The following is a 17,777-nucleotide window of genomic DNA, read 5'->3' on the forward strand; positions in this document are numbered from 1 at the left end:
CGAGTTGTCTATCCTTACCTCGATTGTCGCCTCACACACTCTCTCTCTCTTGTGCCCTCGTCATCTTGCACAAAATGGTGAACGTCAAAGACTACAACGCACCGAACCTCGCCTTGCCCACTAACTTGCGGGCGATTCTACGCACCGGCGATATCCTCTATGGAACATGGTGCCATATCCCCCATGAAGAAGCCGCCCGTATTGTGGCTCTTCTGCCGCATGAGTTCTGTTTCGTCGACGGAGTGAGAGAAAACTCCCCAGACTGCCTGACAGCAGTTGAGCCTCGCATTGACACTGCCATTCGTGTAGGAACACACCCCTCTGGGTCCCACCGAGCTCGTTTCCGTGACTCGGGCCATTAACTTCTTCTCGGGTGGCTCAATGGTTCCTATTGTGCGCTGCACGACGCCGGATATGGTGAACCATGCTTTGAATGCCGGTGCGGGCGGTATTATCATGCCTCATATCCAGAACAAAGAGCAGGCCGAGGCGCTGGTCCGTCTTGTCCGCTTTCCTCCCCGCGGCGACCGGAGTGTGCCTCCGTATGCCATCTTGGGACCACAGAAGGAGTTGCCTGAGGGGGTCACTGCTATTGACATATGGAACGACCACGTCGCAGTTTTCGCACAGGTGGAAGACATTCACGGAGTGGAGAATGTCGAAGAGATTGCCAGTGTTCCAGGACGTACGTTTGGATTTTTCCCCCTTCTCATCACAATTCTGGACATTGTGTTATGATCGGCGCTGACCACAGTCACAATGCCAGTTGACGCAATCATGGTCGGCGGATTCGACCTGCAGTCCTCGCTCGGGCTCCAGCCCGACTCAGCCAACACCCACCACCCGCTCTTCCTAGATGCCATTGAGAAGATCCAGCGCGCAGCAGATGCCAACGGACTCACTGTAATGGGCGGCGGCATGCCACATACCTTACAGGCTCGGATCCGGCTGGGCTGGAGACTCTTCATCTGCGGCACTGATGCGGCGGGTATTCTCGGCTTTGGGACGCAGGTACTGAACGAGTACAAGAAGATCGCTGAGGGGGCGACGGGACCAGTCAAGAACGGCGTTAGCGTAATGAATGGGGTTGCATGAGGTTGGATCTTCGGTGGGTCGGCTCGCTCGATACATGACATTGCATTTTTAGGGCAAGGATTGTCATGCTCTCCACTATTGTACATCGGCCCCACGGTAGCCCCATGCCCGTGGGCATCTGGCTTTACCGTACGACATGTTTTATTGTATTCTTGTATACCCACAGCATGGATAGTAGTACCTACCAGGTAGCCATATAAGAAGCTGTGGTGAATTCAAGGTGGATCGTTATAAGTCAATGGACCTCTGTCCGCCTACCAACTCTTGCGATCATTTTCCTTCTATCTGCAGACGAAATGGCATTGCAAGTATATGGCTACGAGGTATTGTCCTCCAATATTATTTGTATCTGCAGAAAAAAGAAATACTCAAAACATCTTTTATTCGCAGAGAAACCCTCGCACTCGCATCGTGCGCATTGTGGTCAGTTCCATCCCCGGACCTAATCCCTTCCAAAGCCCTAGCACCATCTGACAAGAACAAAACCCCAAAGGCTGAATTAGAGCAAATCCCACTTGAGCTCGCCGAGGTGATCCCGCGCAAGAATGTCGGCAAGGCCGAATACATGGCCAAATTCCCCTTGGGCCATGGCAAGATCCCGGGTCTCGAGGCACCAGGGCTCCGACTGACGGAGACAATTGCAATCGTTACGGTGGGTGTGTAATTGTTACAGGTGAAGTTGGTTTTTTTTTTCTAATTACTGTTCTCCGTGTAGTACCTTGCTAAACGATCTAACAAGGCCGGTCTTCTCGGGGATGGCTCCAAGGAACAGGAAGCCGAAGTCCTCGCAGTGATGAGCTGGGCCAACCAAGAGCTCATTCAGACTCTTGCATTGTGGTGAGCATGATTCCTGCGTTTTTTTTTTTTTTTTTTCATGTTTGATTGTTTTCTCACTATCCTAGGTTCCTTCCACTCATCCCCGGCTTCTCTGATCCTCCACCCTATGACCATGCCGCTGTGGAAGCCGGAAAGGTCAAATCTCAGCGTCTGTTGACTACGCTGGAGACTCTGCTGGAAGGAAAACAGTGGTTTGTTGGCAACCATCTGACACTTGCAGACATCATGGTGGCGGTGTATGTCTCGCGCGGACTGGAGTGGGTGCTGGATGCAAAGTGGAGGGAAGCACACCCGAATGTGATGAGGCATTTCAGTGCTGTTGCGGAGCAGGATGCTGTGAAAAAGGTGATTCCGCAGTTTGTGTTGATTGAGAAAGAGACGCCGAATGTGAATCCGTACGCGTGATAGGAATAGATGCGTGGATTTTTTTTTTCATGATCGAGACTATGAAGGAGAAAGCAGAAATCTTATTGGTTTAAATATTTTGTATAAACTATTCCACTTTGTTCCTAATCATGTTGTCAATGCCACGGGCCACCAGCGTGATCCCGTCGTTGTTGATCGCCCTGGGAAGTCTTATTAGATCACGAGAAATAGCCCAAGGGGCGGAAACTCACGCAAAGGACAGTCGAGTATTCCCATCGAGATAGAGGTGGTTCTCCGTTCGCAAAAATTCAAGCTGCGTCGGCGTAAAGTCCAGGTAGCTGGGATATTGTCGGAGGGATCAACATACACATGTCAAGGAATAATGAATCATAGCTAAACTCACGAAAACATGCCGACCTGCTGCGTAAGGAAGTCCCATTTCCCAGGAGTCCCCAACCGCGCCAGCTCGTCTTTGAGCGTCTGTCGACGCCGCCTCAACTCATCCGCAATCCCCTTAACATCCTTTATCCACACCTTCTTGATAGCCTCATCCCCCCAAACCGTTTCCACAATTCTGGCTCCAAAAGCCGGACTGGACCCCGTCTCTGAGCGCGCTAACAAGGTCATCTGTTTTTGCATCCTGGCCTTGATCTCGGGACTCGGCGCAATAACGCTCAGCATTCCTACCCGCTCGCCGTACAGCCCGAAGGATTTCCCGAACGTGCCAGCCAGTAGAAGAGGGACGCCGGCGGCTTCAAACAGCCGGATAGTATTTGCATCAACGTCGGGGTCTCCGGACACAAGACCCAAATAGGCAGCGTCGAGGAAGGCAAAGTGGCGACGGGCTAGGAAGATCTGGATGAGCTCTTTCCATTGCTCTGGGGTGGGGTCACAGCCCGTTGGATTGTGGGCAGCCGTCTGAAGAAGAACGACAGATTGTGTAGGGAGGGATGCAATAGAGTCTTTGAAGGCGGTCCAATTCAAAGATTTGGTGGAGGGGTCGTAGTATGGGAGTTCGATGGGCTGGATGTCTAGTGTTCTGAAGACGTTGCGGTGATTGACTGTCCAAAATGTTAGCAAAATCAGAACCAAGAGAATAGCATAGTAATTATGCATACCCCAGGTATCCTTGGACAAGTATATCTTGTGGTCGCTGCCTTTCCAAGCAGGGTAATGGTCCTTGAGAAAGCGGCCGCCCATATGAATTGCACCCGTTGCTCCGACCGCTTGCATGGAGGCGACCCTGAGAGACACTTGTGTCAGCTCAGACTCGGGGTTTGAGTTGTGTAAAAGATATAAGAATCCGGTGTCTCATACAGCTGCGATGTTATAGCAGAGCTCTGCGGTCCGAAGAATAGCTCCTCGCCAGCCTTCAGGAGGCCCTGGGCACCGAGAAAGAAGAGGTAGTCATGGTGCCAACTGGAATCCCGAAAAAGTTTCTCTCGAGCCTATGAAAGAAAAAAAAAACTGAGTCGATTACTGTCTCCAAGGGAAACGTGAGGGGTATTGTTTACCAGAATTGTAGATGGCGGGACGAAAGGCGTTCCGACGTCGGCCTGGTAGGCCCCGCGCAGGAGGTTGACCTTGTCGGGGTGCGGATCTTTAACAAAGAGGTCCTGTAAGATACTTCCAGTCTCTGTTTTGGATGTTAGATTGTGGCGATGGCTTTAGAGTACCGGCGCTCACCGAGCTGTCCTTCGACGATGCCTTCGAAGGGGTGATTGTCGATCTCGGTTGAACCCATTGTTTGTAATGATCAATTTGAGCAGCTAGATAGAATAAAGGAGAAAATAATGAGAACGATTGCTCCGGGGTGTGCTCTACCTAAGTCGGGGTGTACATGTTGAGCAGTTAGGGCTACAGAGTAACAGTAATGGTAATACAAAAACCACCACCGAGGAACCTCGGTACCTGGACCATCGGTTGGAGCAATTGGTTTCTGCAAGAGCTCCACAATATATTTATTTTTCTCTGTTGTACTACTGTCGATATTGCGTAATACCATAAGCAATGCAGGGACACGTCAAGGGACATAAATGTGACTGATGCGCCATCAACCAAGCGTGGCTAGCCGACTCGAGTGCCCTGGGGCATTTGATGTATGTACACGGCCCTTCCGCTCTGAGGAACTCGTCAGGGGGGCAGTATGCCCTGCAGAAGTCGTGACAAAGTACGAGGTACTGCAGTGTAATGCATAGCTGGCTGACATTTACCGGGAAAAAATGAATTGGATTGGCTGGCAAGCTGCAATACCAGTAATTGACTCGGAGCTTTTGTCCACCACAGGCATATCCAGACCTAGATTGACCTCACCTCTGATCTCAATGGTATCTTTCCCTCTTCAGCAAAAGAAATATGGTCGATTGTCATACCCTGGTGTGGTCCAGCATGAGGAGATGCGGGTGGCGATGTGTTGTGGGAGGGTGAGCCATTGCTTTGTGTTTCAAGCCCTGAGGCGGGTCCTACCAAGGGCCTTGATTTGGTGGTGAATGGCGGTATAAAGGGACAGAAAGGAAACCATAGGTACCTCTATATCTAGCATATAAATCTTCTTCCCCTTGGCCCGTTACCATATACTTCTTTCTTCCAATTTATTTGATCGATTGAGCTTGTCAGCTATAACTATAAAAAAAAACGTCAATATGGCCAAGGGAAACGGCATTGTCAACAGCCACCCCATCAATGGGGGCTCACGGAACCAAGAGCCCCTTAAGCTGAGCGGTGCCCTTGGCCAGATCAAGTCCAAGATGGTGACTCCCATCCTCGGTACTGAGTTTCCCGATGCCCATGTCGCCGAGTGGCTGAGAGCTCCTAACTCAGACGATCTCATCCGGGACCTCGCAATCACCGGTATGGCACGCCCAGAAGACGCTGCAGACCTTTCCCCCTATGGTATGATACTAACCTGCAAATGGATAGCATCGCGGCGTGGTGTGGTCTTCTTCCGTGGCCAAATCGACCTGACCGACGAGCTGCAAAAGGAGCTCATCCAACGCATGGGCGAGCTGTCCGGCAAGCCCGCCGACTCGCACCTCCACATCCACCCCTTGGTCGAAGGCAATGCCGACGTGGACCACAAAGTCAACATCATCACCTCGGACAAGGCGCAGGGCGCAGCCGAGGACATCTTCAAGATCCAGGCTGACCGGCCCATGGGCACACGCGGCAGCTGGCACGCTGATATCAGCTATGAGCCTCATCCGTCTGACTACTCGTCACTGAAAGTGGTCAAGATGCCTGCGACAGGCGGAGGTGAGTTGGACCAGCGCAACCATTCATCACTTTAGTTGATGATAAATGATGCTCATTCTCGGCAACGATAGATACCATGTGGGCATCCTCGTACGAGATCCTGGAGCGCATCTCTCCAGCGTACCGTAAGTTCCTCGAGAGCCTCACAGTCACCATGGCTCAGACGCGGTACGAGAGCGCATGCAAGGCCAAGAACATCAAGCTCTACACCGACGCGCGCGGTTCCCCGGCCAACGTGGGTACAGGCCTGGGAGCTGTGCACCCGATGGTCCGCACCAACCCGGTGACCGGGTGGAAGGGCGTCTTTGGAATCGGCGGAGACTTCAAGCAAGTCAATGAGCTGGCGCCCGATGAGAGCCGCCGCATGCAGGACTGGCTTCTTCAACTGCTGGTGGAAAACCACGATCTGCAATTGAGGCATCAGTGGAAGAACCCATACGACATTGGTGAGTTGAGGCCCCATATCGAGAGAGAGAAAAAGAAAAGCTTTCTTCTTCCCCTTTACTAACACTGCCATGTCTAGCAATCTGGGACAACCGCTCCGTGTTTCACAGTGCCATCTTGGACCACGGCGGTATGGGCCCCCGGACTGGGCATCGCGTCGTCGGGGTCGGTGAGCGGGCGTATTTCGATCCTAACAGCAAGCTGAGGTCAGAGGCATTGGCAGAGGAGAGGGCCAATGCGTAGTGGGAAAGAGAATTTCTGAGGCTGTTTGAGCTTTCAGCAATGCTTAGTACATAGCTAGGTAGCCAATAAAAAAGATTTGCCTGGGCATTGCATTTCCGAAGCACTTCAAATCTCCTCGATTGCTTAAAACCTCCCTTCAATAGATCTCGCACCACGTTGCTACCCAAGTCGATCGACCGATACCCCACATAGATGACTACATCGACCCCCTGTTCTTTGCAATTCCGAGAAAATGAACCAGTGGATTCAAAGGCGGAGTTTCAGCCCGCCTCATATGCTGATCAGTGGAGACACGACAGTCAAGGAAGGTCCGTGTCGTTCTCGATCTCCGACTGTGGAGCCTTTCAAGATGACGATCCATGGGACCGAAGTAAGCATCTTGGCTGGAGTGCTATGCTGCAAGCGCCAGTATCGCAGGGATAGCTGTGTGGTCTTATGGCAATAGTTTCAGTTACCTGCAGTCTTTGTTTTTTTTTTTTTTTTTTTTTGGTTGTCTCTCGGCACTTTCTCTGTGTCACGACTGGGAATCTCAATGGCGAATATACAGCGGGGACTTGGGTGGTTCCATTCTATATTTCACATAGGTGGATATGTCCTTTGCCCCAAGCGATTTGCTACTGGCACGGCCAAGCAGTCCAAATGCAACCAGAAGCAAGAAAGATAAATACAACGAAAATACGAAAACATGCCCCCCCCTCAACGCCAATCCTTCCTCCCCAACTCAAATGTGGCTCTTGCCCTGGTCTGCAATCTGCAATGCCCGCAGCAGACATCCCAACAGCACCTCCTTGTCCTCCAGACCCACCGAGATCCGCACGATCGTCTCCTTGACTCCATGGCGCGCGGCCCAGTCCTTCTCTTTCTGAAAGACCATCTGCACGTACGGAAGAGCCAGCGTAATATTGGCCCCAATGGACGGGCCCTTGTGGAGCTGCAGCGAATTCAAAAACTCCATCGCCGCTTGTACCGTTACGAACTCGATCGTGAACAGGCCCCCGTACCCTGGCGTGAACTCCTCGGTCGCGGGCCGCATACGCGCGTGGTAGTTTTCTGTGGACCAGCACAATTTCGGGTAGTAGACTTTGCTGACGACGCTTCTTGGATCCGCGGCGTAGGGGTGAATGCGGTCGACTAGGTAGTTGGCTGTCTCGTTCAGTTGGGCTGCTCGCTGCATGAAGTCGCGGCTGTTGGCCTCGAGCTGGATTGCGTCGTCGACGTGCAAGTTGTTTTTGTATGACGCGCTGAGGAGCGGTTGGAGCTCGCAGTAATACCGGGAGTTCGGGTTCAGGATCGTGCTACAGATTGATCTTCGTCAGCTATCACAACACTGTCTTTGAAAAAGAAGGCCTTAGCAAGTGGATCAATTTAGAATACTCACCTGCCAGCAAGCACATCCGCGAACCCATTGAAGGATTTGGTCAGCGATGTGATCACAATATCTGCAATTCCGAGAACATCCACATTGGCGAAGCTGCCGATAGTGTCGTCCACGATGACGATAAAGTCATACTTGTCGGCCAGGCCCCTCAATCGCTTCATATTAACGGTCCGAAGGAGAGGATTCGATGGACACTCGCACCACACCGCTTGAATCTTGACTCCTTGGCGGTGTTTGGCCTCCAGGGCGCGCTCGAACTCGTCGATTTCAGCTTCAGTGCCGGCACCGTAGAACTTATACGACGGGCCAAAGGCCTCCATGATCTTGATTGTGAGCTCGTAAGTAAACCCGACGACCACGCTTTCGGCGCCGCGCCAGTTCAGCAGCAGATGGTGGGTGTGGTAGATGGCCGACATGCCAGAAGGGTAGAGGAAGACATCGTTGGGAGAGACCTTGGATGGGCGCGGGGGATCAACGGGAGCGCGCTCAATAAGATTCGCGATGCGAGTGCGAATCGTTTCATAGGCGGGGTGCAACACCGAGGGAGGGAGTTGTGTGGGCACATCCACCTGGCACATCCGGTCGAGCGCCTGCAGACAACGGCCGGCCATGCGCGAAGAAATCCCCGTGCCGGTCAACCGCCAGAACAGCGTGGCCAGTCCAGCCCATTCGGGCGGGTATACTACCGCATACAAAGGGGGCAGGTGTAAAGCGAGCTCGGGACTTGATTTCGTGCCGAACTCGATGTTGCGCAGCGAGATGCCGTCCGAGGAGGCGGCTTTGGAGCCATGGATGGCGGTCGAGCTCATGTATGCCTTGCACGCGCGAGCAGCGTCGGGGTTGGAGAAGAGCATGGGTTTTTCGCCTGCAAGAAAGAACTCCCTCTCGCAGGCTTCGACGAGCTACATGGGACAAAAGTCAGTCGAGCTACTCAAGGTATTCGCCCGAGATATGAACATTGGAACATACCACTTGGATGCTCTTGTGCACATAGGACCTGGGGTATCCATTCTTCAAGGCCTTGATAGCCTTGAGGTCCCCAAGGGCAATTGCACAAATCTCTTGCCACGTGGGGATCTGGACAGACACGGCATGCAGTGTATCCGGCACGGCCATGCCATGGGCAGTCGGAGCAATCGCGCTCATTCTGAGATCTGGGCTGAAATATAATCAGGGTACCTCACAAATAAGAACAAAATGCCGAATTGGAAGGCTTCTCCCCAGCCAAAACACCAATAAAGAGATGACAGAAGTGGGCTTTATAATCTTCCGGTGATTCCTGTATCCATGGAAAATACAACAGGCGTTGCTCCTGTACTCTCATCGTCACCGCCAGTTATTGTATCCAAGATTTCATACACGGTGTATCTCGGGCGCGTAGGCAGCTGGTCCATGCTTGTGAATGATTGCCTAGGGAGCTCAAATCGATGCAGTCTTCAGCTCGCCTCCAGTTTGCAGATCCCTCAGCTCCTGTGTGTACCTATGTAGCTCCATGGTTACATCCATCACGGAACGGAAATTTCTCTTAAGGTTCACGGGATTGTGCTCAGACCGACATGTGCATTGCATTGCAGGTGTGGGGGGGGGGGGACTTTTGGGGCAAGATTCGATGCAATACAATAATACAAGACTATCCTCTATGCCCCTTCACATGCTGTAATCACGTCATGAATAGTATCGATAGTCTGCCATTACCTTTGCCTTGTGGTAGGAAATATGTGATGCAGGCGGGTTCCAGATAGTATTATAGTATTATGCCAGTGGTCATTATACATCATTTCTCGAGAATATCGAGATGTTTCTTCTACTCTACCAGTTATGAATCTTGGCTAAAGCAGTACTAGCGCTTTTCAATTACTCGAAATGCGTCTATCATGGCCATTTTGGCTGACACGCAAAGAAGGAGAATAGGCAAGTAGCTGTCCCCTGAAGTCGGACCCACGGGAACGCAAATTTCACTATACCAACCTTGTAAAAATCTATCGATATTATCAAAAGTCGGCTTATTGAAGCCTGTGAAGCAGCAAAACGCGAGAAAAAAAAACCAATAATCGCGTTGCTAGCGCGCGAATTCGATGTTCCCTATTATCGACTTCGCGTCAGAATATAAGGCCGACTACCTTAAACAGCCAATCTCGCAGCCAAAAAAAACTCTTAATGATTCGCTATAAGTTTCGCTTATAATTCGTATAATTAAGGACTATACGAACTAGATTGTGAAACGGAATACTACGGACGACGCGCCACGCGTATCGAAGAACTAGGCCTATCGGTTTATCGAACGGCTCCCCTCGGATCTATACTTAATAAAACAGAAGCCAGTTGATAAAAGCCGTTTCGAATCAGAGGATAGAGGGTATTTAGTAACTTAGTTTGATCGTCTTGAACCGGATATAGCTAAAATTAGGCCAAAAAAATATCTATAATTTTAATAAAACTAACTTCCAAGTTAGTCAAGGAAAGACACAAAAAGTCGTTATAGCGAATCTACGAGCACGATAAGGTACTCCTTCGATAGAGCAAGGCAAATCTCTTATAACTATCGAATATATCGCTACTAATAGCTTTACTCTACTACTATATCTCGTTTTTCGCGGCGAATATTCTCTCGAACGATAGTATACAACGACTTCGCTCCCAGACAATTATCGTATCGCCATGAACCCAAAAGAATATATAAATAATAAAATTGTATACGAATAGCTTCAACAGTTTCATATCTATCTTACTTATCGCGCGAAGGGTTAAAAACGGCTATTTTTAATAGATAATTACAGCTCGCATTTAACGTACGAATTTATCGATTTTTGTTAATAATTCGATATTATTCCAATCCCTTATACTACTTATTTTACTTAGCCGCTTGTCGGAATACCTTTTAAGTATTAGAGCACTATTTCGAAGTTAAAATAGTGAGCTTTCGAGATAGGGTAGCAGCGTAGATAAAGAAATACGCTACGGGTCCGACTTCAGGGGACGGCTAGGCAAATAGGCAATCATATGTTGTGCTAGCCAAAGATGTATAGATGGCTTCGATTACGTGCTGGAGTCTAAAAGCGAGCTTTGATGAGATACGGATCTCTCAATTATCCATGGATGTCGGCAATTAGATTGCCATGTTTCTTTATTACTACGGCTCCCTTGTTGGTTGACTTTATATTTCTCTACGACTCTTGAATTCAGCCTTGTCCGCACTCATAAATGCTTCGGCAGGGATGTGCAAGGAGAGCTCTATAAGGCACAGATCTTCTGATCTGATTACTCCCTACTGAGCTTGCAAGACTACAACAATAGCGATAAGATTGAGTTACTGCAATAAACCAGGCTTTGAATTATCCACACGGATGAGCATCATCAAATACTTATGTGTAGCACAAGATCCATTCATAATTGAATTTCGTGGCTATTGTGGCTATGCCCAGGCAAGGCATGCAGAAGGCATTGTATGTGAGACTGTGAAACCCAAGATGCACAATGATATTGTTTCCTTGGACAAAATGCATAGTTGAAGTCGATTTATTGCCCCTTTGGGTTAAGATCGAAGGTTCAGATTGCGAACGTCTGCAAGCAAGATGCATTGGCAAGCAAATTGAAGCTGTGGCAAGGGGGGTGGGCGTTTCTATAGCTGAATTCTGTGGAGTGGCTGAGTGCGTCATGGATCACGAATATGATCTTCAACAGCGCCGAAAAAAAAAATCAAAACAAAAATGCCCAGAGTTTCACGACGTGCCATACGACGAACTGCATAATTTGGAATTCCTACTCGGGAGGATCCGTCGTGGGTCAATTGCCCGAACATGGCTATATTTCTTAGTATTATTAGTACTTATTATTGGTGCTTTTTTTTTTCTCTTCTTCCACCCCTTGCTGTCCGGCTTCAGCTGAAGTCTCCACTGAACCCACATAATAGTTCGCTCCATCAGCGTGGTTCGCGGGGAAGAAGCCTCCCTTTGCCGAGTTCGGGATCCAGGGGCCAAAGATCGACGGAATAATCATAGCGAGGTCGATCGTGCCTCTCAATGCTGATAGGTTGAGAGCCCACCTCAGCCGGTTCATCTTTTGTTCCAAAAAGCAAAGAAAATTTGAGTTTCTTTTCTTTTCAGCTTGGTCTCGCTTGTCAGTACGGCTTTCTGCTGCTTTTAGTGGCGTGTCTGGACAATTTTTTTTTCAACTGGCACATTCCAACGACAGACACCCCTCAAAATGAACGGTCATACCACTGAAAGAACGCCGCTGCTTCGCTCCGCAGCGGACCGCGAGGTAGAGGCAGGAGGAAATGGCCAAGAGACTCCCGTTTCCCAATGGCGACGGACATTGGGAATCATGTTGGCTCTCGTTGGTATGTGAAACCACTGCTTTTTTGCTCTACATTGTTCATCGGCTAACATTGATTTTCCATCTATAGGAGTCTTCGTTGCGGGCGCAGACCAGTCCTTTTTGATGGTCACCTATGAAGTGATTGCCTCGCAGTTCGACGACGTTTCCGATAGTGCCTGGGTGTTGACGGGGTATAATTTGGGCTACTGCATTGCCTTACCGGTGGTGAGTTGAAGCCGCCGGGCATATAACACATCGCATTTCTCTGATCATTTCTCCATGAAATAGTACGGAAAAATGAGCGACTCGTATGGCCGCAAGATCCCGCTCGCTGTGTCGTACTGCTTGTTCAGCATTGGCTGTCTGATTTCGTACGCTTGCCCCGATGGAACGCTTTGAAGCGAATTGAAGACCTGACACTAATACGTCCAAGTGGAACGGGTGTGCTCTTATGGCAAATTATTGTGGGAAGAATCATCACCGGCCTCGGAGGAGCGGGCATGGTTGCCCTAATCTCGGTGATTATTACAGGTAGAATGAACCTGGCTGTTCTGTCCACAACGAGGTTCTGTTGCTCACTGTCTGCCAACAGACAACGTTTTGCCCAGCCAGGTGGCTCTTGCAAGAAGCTATGTCAATGTTTTCAATGTCTCCGGGCGGGCATTTGGAGGACCCCTCGGGGCATTCATCACAGATGCAGTCGGCTGGCGATGGTGAGGATATCTCCCGAACACAATCTCGGCTCAGTCTCACTAAAACAAATGGTGTCTAGGTCTTTCATTGTTCAAGCCCCCACGGCTCTGCTCTGCTGCGTTTGCTGCATGGTCTTTTTAACTACCCAGCAATCTGGAGGTAAAACCAGCGAGCAGGCTCAGAGCCAGCCAGTCTCGAAGAAAATCGACTACTTGGGGGTTATCACTTTTACCATCACTATCTCAAGCTTGCTGGCCTCGATTGAGTTCCTGGCCAGAGGCAGGTCACAGTCTTTGGTGCTGTTGGGAGTCACGTTCTTTTTTGGACTGGTCTTCCTGCTTATTGAAGCATATCACGCCAAGGAGCCGCTGATCCCTCTGTCACTGCTAAAGACTTCGTCGGCATTTTATTTTGTTATCCAGATGCTGCTGCTGTTTGGTCGACAAGCGGTATGTGGTTTTATTGCTTTTTCCCCCTTCCCTTTCTGAATCATAAGCTGACTTCCAAACAGCACGTCTCGAGTCTCTCTCCTTATTTTCTGTGGACTAAAGACTTTAAAACCACACAAGCTGCCATCCACCTGATTCCCTCACCCATCGGGTTCACAGTTGGGTCTATAATTGGCGGCCTGGTGATTAGAAAGTTCGTTTCAGATTCATCTGCGTGTGACTTCGGACCCCACATACTAACTCATTCCACCAGAACAAATAACTACAAAAGCCTCTGCATCGGCTCGATTGCTTTCGGTGCCTCGATGTACCTCCTCATCACTATTCGCTGGAGCGCTGATAAGCAACTCCCATGGGAATGGCTGTATATCCTGCCCGCGGGTTTGAGCCTGGGAGCCGTGCTAGCCTGCACCTTCACCGGGCTGACGGTGTGCACCGAGCAGTCGCTGCAAGCCACCACCATCTGCATGTATTACCTGTCGCAGCAAGTCGGCGGTATCATCGGGACGGGGGTTTCGTCCGTTGCTCTTCATGCGATCTTTAAAGATACACTGATCTCTCTTCTGCGAGACGTCCCGAACAAAGCAGAGGTAAGTAGTCTCAAATGCCTCGTTGGTTCCGGTGGTCTAACCTGAGTGTCAATAGGTCATCAAAAACATCCTCAACAAATTCGGTTCTCTGGGCGTCCCCGAGATGTTTCGAGTTGCCGTGCATTCCAGCTATCTGCACAGTTTCCACTATGTTTCTTGTATGTCATCCCCTTCTGATCAGAGATTTAAACCCGTTCGTTGCTTATTGGTTTTAGTGATCCCCGTTTTTGCCACGGCTCTGGCCCTGCCGCTGATGCTGATGATCCCGAAAGCCGCGTTGAAATAGAAAGAAAAGTTCCTGCAGATTTTTTTTTACTGTTTATTTTGGGACAAGTTCTTCTGAGCAAGACATGAGTTCGGGAGGTGTTGATGTAATATGGTTATGTATTTAGACGGACCCTTTTTTGCCTTAAATTAAAGATTTTCTATACAGTGTTGAGCCATTCACATGGCATGGCGCTGACGGTGCATATAGAACTAAAAATTCATGGACTATGCCCCACTATCATTGAGATCTTACGAGTATTGGAAAGTGGCTCGCCATTAAGCGATAAAAACGCAGTAATCTATAGGCAAAACATACTTGATCAATATGCGAAGAGGGCAACACCATCTCCTCTATCAAAAATGTAGCATCCATAGATAGGGGGGTTACGCAGTGGAGAAGTCGACTCGTGCGACTTTCAGAATGAGCGTGTGCTAAACACCAATGATGTCAAGGGCCGTTATCTTTGATGATCGTTTTGTGTATTATTTGTATCGGATCAGTCTCAAGGAACGATCGACTCTGCAGATAATCAAGGCCTCCTTACATAGTAGATGACGTCGGGAACCCGGGGAGTAAACAACGCCCACATCAACATCAACATTCCTTCGAGAAGGATATTTGGGCGGGTTGCTTGGAAGAGAAGAATAACAGCAGGCTTATCAGTTATCTCTCTTACCCCTTAGTTCCATGTTAGCTTCCCCCCTATTTATCATGGTTCTTGTATGGGTGCCACCACTATTCCTTATGGGGGTGTTAGCGCTACAAGTCAGAAGTAATAGTCATAAATAAACGAATAGGAGAGAGAGAGTATTCTCTAGCTCCCTGTAGCCTTGACTCCTGTGTCCACCCGGTCGCGGTAGTTAAAGTTACGGGGGACTGGATCGACATTGCTCGCTCCTGAAGGACCGCGACCGGCGTTGGACTGAGTTCCTCCAAACCGAAAACAGTGACCAAGACTGCCTAGACTGGCATTGAATGTTTGTATCTGTGGATTGAGAGTAATCCTCAAGCCATTTTGTGAGGGAGATAGATTTATTTTGATATTTCATATTTTTGTTGTCAAAAAAATCAATAAACTGTAAACATCGGGACACAAGGATTGGGTAGGGCAGACTCGGCAGGATTCACATCCACCATGATCGCCGTGTATTTAATCTGCGACTAAGGTATTGTTGAACTGTAGATGCAGCCACACTCCACGCTCCCCCTTGGATTGTAGATGAAGATTCTTATCTCATACGCATGGCAGGATGGGGCAAATGCCTCAGAAGTGATACACAGATTCTTCACAACTTAGAACCAACCGTGGATCGAGCTATGATATATACTATTAATATACTATTAATGTTTTTATAGACATCAACAATACCGGGTGTACTCCACACCTCGGAGACACGCCCGACCCGGCTAGTCGAGGGCCGTTCCCTGGTTCGGTAACGGCATTACCCTTTGAAATATCGCCGTTCTCCCCCATTCTTCCCTTCCAAGTTCGTTATCGGCTCTCTTCACTCGTTCGACTGTTTTCTTTGCTTTTCTTCTTTTCATCTTCTCGTCTCTCGCTGCCTGCCTTTATTCTTTTATTCTTATATGCTCCTATCCGATTCACGCTCTTTACCCTAAATCTACACTCTTGTTTCCCTCGGTGATTTCTGTATATACCCGGGCCTTTTTCCAGGCTCTCCGACAATGGTCCGTTTCGTGACGTCGCTACTGCTGGCGTCGCTGGGCGCAAGTGCCCTCGCCGCTACGTCGTGCAGCACCAGCAGCCAGTGCCCCAAGGACAAGCCATGCTGCTCTCGTGAGTGACCTTTGACACAGGGATCAACGAAAATCAATGGATCATATAGCTCATGCAAAAACAATTTGGCAGAGTACGGCGAATGTGGCACCGGTGCCTACTGCCTCGGCGGATGCGACCCCCAATCTTCCTTCACCATCGACTCGTGTGCGCCGATGCCTGTCTGCAAGGACAAGAAATACACCTGGGATAACCTCGACAATGCTGCCAAGCAGGACAAGTACCTAGGCAATGCCTCCGCAGCCGACTGGACCTACAGCGGCGACCCCAAGACCAAGGACGGGAACTTGATCATGACTATGCCCACGAAGAGTGTCGGCACCCTGTTCGCCAACAACCACTACATCTGGTACGGCAAGATCTCTGGGAAGATCAAGAGCAGCCGCGGCAAGGGTGTGGTGACAGCATTCATTCTGCTGTCCGACGTCAAGGACGAGATTGATTATGAGTTTGTGGGTGCCGACCTGGCCGCGGTGCAGACCAACTATTACTGGCAGGGTGTCCTGGACTGTGAGTGTTTTGTTTCTTACTGGTTTCAACGACGGCAATGTTAGGAAGATAAGCTAACCATACCAAACACAGGGCACAACAGCGGCAACGCCACCGTCGATGGCGGCAACACCTTTGACGACTGGCACACCTACGAGATTGACTGGCAACCTGACCAGGTGCGGTGGGTCGTGGACGGCGACGTGAAGCGCACGCTCAAGAAGTCCGAGACCTGGAATGCGACCGCCAACCGCTACCAGTTCCCGCAAACCCCGGCCCGCCTGCAGATGTCCCTTTGGCCCGCCGGCCAGGCCAGCAACGCCAAGGGCACTATTGACTGGGCTGGTGGTGAGATCGACTGGGACAGCGAGGACATCAAGGACCTGGGCTACTACTCGGCCACCATCGGTGAAATCAAGGTGCAGTGTTACAACCCTCCGGACGGCACCTCCAAGAATGGCGACAAATCCTACGTCTACACCGACAAGATCGCCCTGAACAACTCCATCGCCATCACCGACAACTCTACTGTGTTGGGCTCTCTTGGCGCCACCGGCCTGAACATGAACCTCGGTGCCGATGACAACAAGAAGAACAGCTCGCCCAGCATCAACAGCGACAGCGTGCCCACCAACCAAGGCGGCTCTGGCGGCATGTCCGGCAATGGCAGCGGCGCCACCACCACGCACAGCGGCAGCAACGCCCAGTCCTCGGGCAACGGCTTCACCCAGGGTGGTGACAAGGCAAATGGTGCCTCAGTCTACGGTGAGCGGATCCTGAGCAGCTCCTTGTTCGCCGTCACGGTTGCCGTGGTGGTCCTGGTGACGCTGTAAACCGACAACACGGATTCGATCCACTCAGTCTTCTCTCTCTCTCTCTCTCTCTCTTCTTTTTTTTTTCTTTGCCTTTATTTCTCTTCTTGATATGCTCATGATATCGAGTACTCTGTTTTACTATTTGTTCTTCACTTCGTGACCGTCTTCGCTTTTGCCCCCTTGAACAAACCTAATGAACATTCCTTGTACTTTTCTTTTTCTGTTTGATACCTGCTTCGCGTTTTCTTTTATCTTGCTATGCCGTTTGCTTCCGGACTTTGTATTTTTATTTTTGCTTCTCTTTGTTCAGATAATGATTCGGGGTCCCTGCACATGATTGTGGACAGCTATTTGACCGGATCGCTGTGTTTTGATATGGGTGGTGTCTTGACTTGATACTCTAATCTATTGAGCTTAATTGCTGTAATCTAGGATATAGGCCTAATGAAGGTGGAATAGCATAGATCCTTGTTCCCCGGGAGTGTGCAGATGTCAGTGCAACACTTCTGGTTGGATGTCGAATGGCCCCTGCAGCCCCAGCTCCACTATTACTATCTCCACGTGGAGACTATATTTATCATTTGTAGAAATAGAAGCATGAGAGTTGAAATATTGAATCAGAAATGCTGGATTATATCAGAGATAGGTGCTGTTTAATGGTTACTAGAGTAAGAGATAAGGTTTTAAGTGATTAGCCTTTGATTATCTGGAATTTAATGAAAGACCGTTTGGTTAAAGTTCTT

At 49.7% G+C, this 17,777-nt stretch overlaps 7 protein-coding genes across 7 annotated transcripts; 5 read left to right on the forward strand and 2 right to left on the reverse strand.

The window, feature by feature from the left end:
- Nucleotides 1-74: 74 nt before the first annotated feature.
- Nucleotides 75-1,095, forward strand: NUU61_005128 (HpcH/HpaI aldolase family protein; the record flags this gene model as incomplete). The annotated part of the gene is made up of 3 exons (XM_056655710.1): nucleotides 75-233; nucleotides 310-685; nucleotides 767-1,095. 3 exons carry the CDS (start codon nucleotides 75-77, stop codon nucleotides 1,093-1,095), a joined length of 864 nt encoding a protein of 287 aa, XP_056511323.1.
- Nucleotides 1,096-1,160: 65 nt separating this feature from the next.
- NUU61_005129 (glutathione S-transferase family protein) lies at nucleotides 1,161-2,337 on the forward strand (the record flags this gene model as incomplete). Its single annotated transcript, XM_056655711.1, has 4 exons — nucleotides 1,161-1,224; nucleotides 1,524-1,747; nucleotides 1,835-1,932; nucleotides 1,998-2,337. The coding sequence occupies 4 exons, from the start codon at nucleotides 1,161-1,163 to the stop codon at nucleotides 2,335-2,337; spliced, it is 726 nt and encodes a 241-aa protein (XP_056511324.1).
- An 88-nt stretch (nucleotides 2,338-2,425) lies between these two features.
- On the reverse strand, nucleotides 2,426-4,042 carry NUU61_005130 (uncharacterized protein; the record flags this gene model as incomplete). The annotated part of the gene is made up of 7 exons (XM_056655712.1): nucleotides 2,426-2,498; nucleotides 2,550-2,636; nucleotides 2,702-3,359; nucleotides 3,417-3,541; nucleotides 3,616-3,746; nucleotides 3,813-3,934; nucleotides 3,985-4,042. 7 exons carry the CDS (start codon nucleotides 4,040-4,042, stop codon nucleotides 2,426-2,428), a joined length of 1,254 nt encoding a protein of 417 aa, XP_056511325.1.
- An 898-nt stretch (nucleotides 4,043-4,940) lies between these two features.
- Nucleotides 4,941-6,237, forward strand: NUU61_005131 (TauD/TfdA dioxygenase family protein; the record flags this gene model as incomplete). The annotated part of the gene is made up of 3 exons (XM_056655713.1): nucleotides 4,941-5,550; nucleotides 5,622-5,996; nucleotides 6,074-6,237. The coding sequence occupies 3 exons, from the start codon at nucleotides 4,941-4,943 to the stop codon at nucleotides 6,235-6,237; spliced, it is 1,149 nt and encodes a 382-aa protein (XP_056511326.1).
- Nucleotides 6,238-6,958: 721 nt separating this feature from the next.
- On the reverse strand, nucleotides 6,959-8,761 carry NUU61_005132 (uncharacterized protein; the record flags this gene model as incomplete). Its single annotated transcript, XM_056655714.1, has 3 exons — nucleotides 6,959-7,532; nucleotides 7,616-8,517; nucleotides 8,585-8,761. The coding sequence occupies 3 exons, from the start codon at nucleotides 8,759-8,761 to the stop codon at nucleotides 6,959-6,961; spliced, it is 1,653 nt and encodes a 550-aa protein (XP_056511327.1).
- Nucleotides 8,762-11,818: 3,057 nt separating this feature from the next.
- Nucleotides 11,819-13,950, forward strand: NUU61_005133 (uncharacterized protein; the record flags this gene model as incomplete). The annotated part of the gene is made up of 10 exons (XM_056655715.1): nucleotides 11,819-11,954; nucleotides 12,021-12,157; nucleotides 12,221-12,303; nucleotides 12,366-12,463; nucleotides 12,525-12,645; nucleotides 12,705-13,074; nucleotides 13,137-13,267; nucleotides 13,328-13,664; nucleotides 13,720-13,822; nucleotides 13,880-13,950. The coding sequence occupies 10 exons, from the start codon at nucleotides 11,819-11,821 to the stop codon at nucleotides 13,948-13,950; spliced, it is 1,587 nt and encodes a 528-aa protein (XP_056511328.1).
- Nucleotides 13,951-15,618: 1,668 nt separating this feature from the next.
- On the forward strand, nucleotides 15,619-17,052 carry utr2 (putative cell wall glucanase (Utr2); the record flags this gene model as incomplete). Its single annotated transcript, XM_056655716.1, has 3 exons — nucleotides 15,619-15,730; nucleotides 15,803-16,240; nucleotides 16,313-17,052. 3 exons carry the CDS (start codon nucleotides 15,619-15,621, stop codon nucleotides 17,050-17,052), a joined length of 1,290 nt encoding a protein of 429 aa, XP_056511329.1.
- Between the last annotated feature and the right edge of the window lie 725 nt (nucleotides 17,053-17,777).

The sequence above is a fragment of the Penicillium alfredii genome, assembly GCF_028826965.1.
Source record: "Penicillium alfredii strain IBT 34128 chromosome Unknown utg000007l_segment0_segment0, whole genome shotgun sequence".
Lineage (NCBI taxonomy): Eukaryota > Fungi > Ascomycota > Eurotiomycetes > Eurotiales > Aspergillaceae > Penicillium > Penicillium alfredii.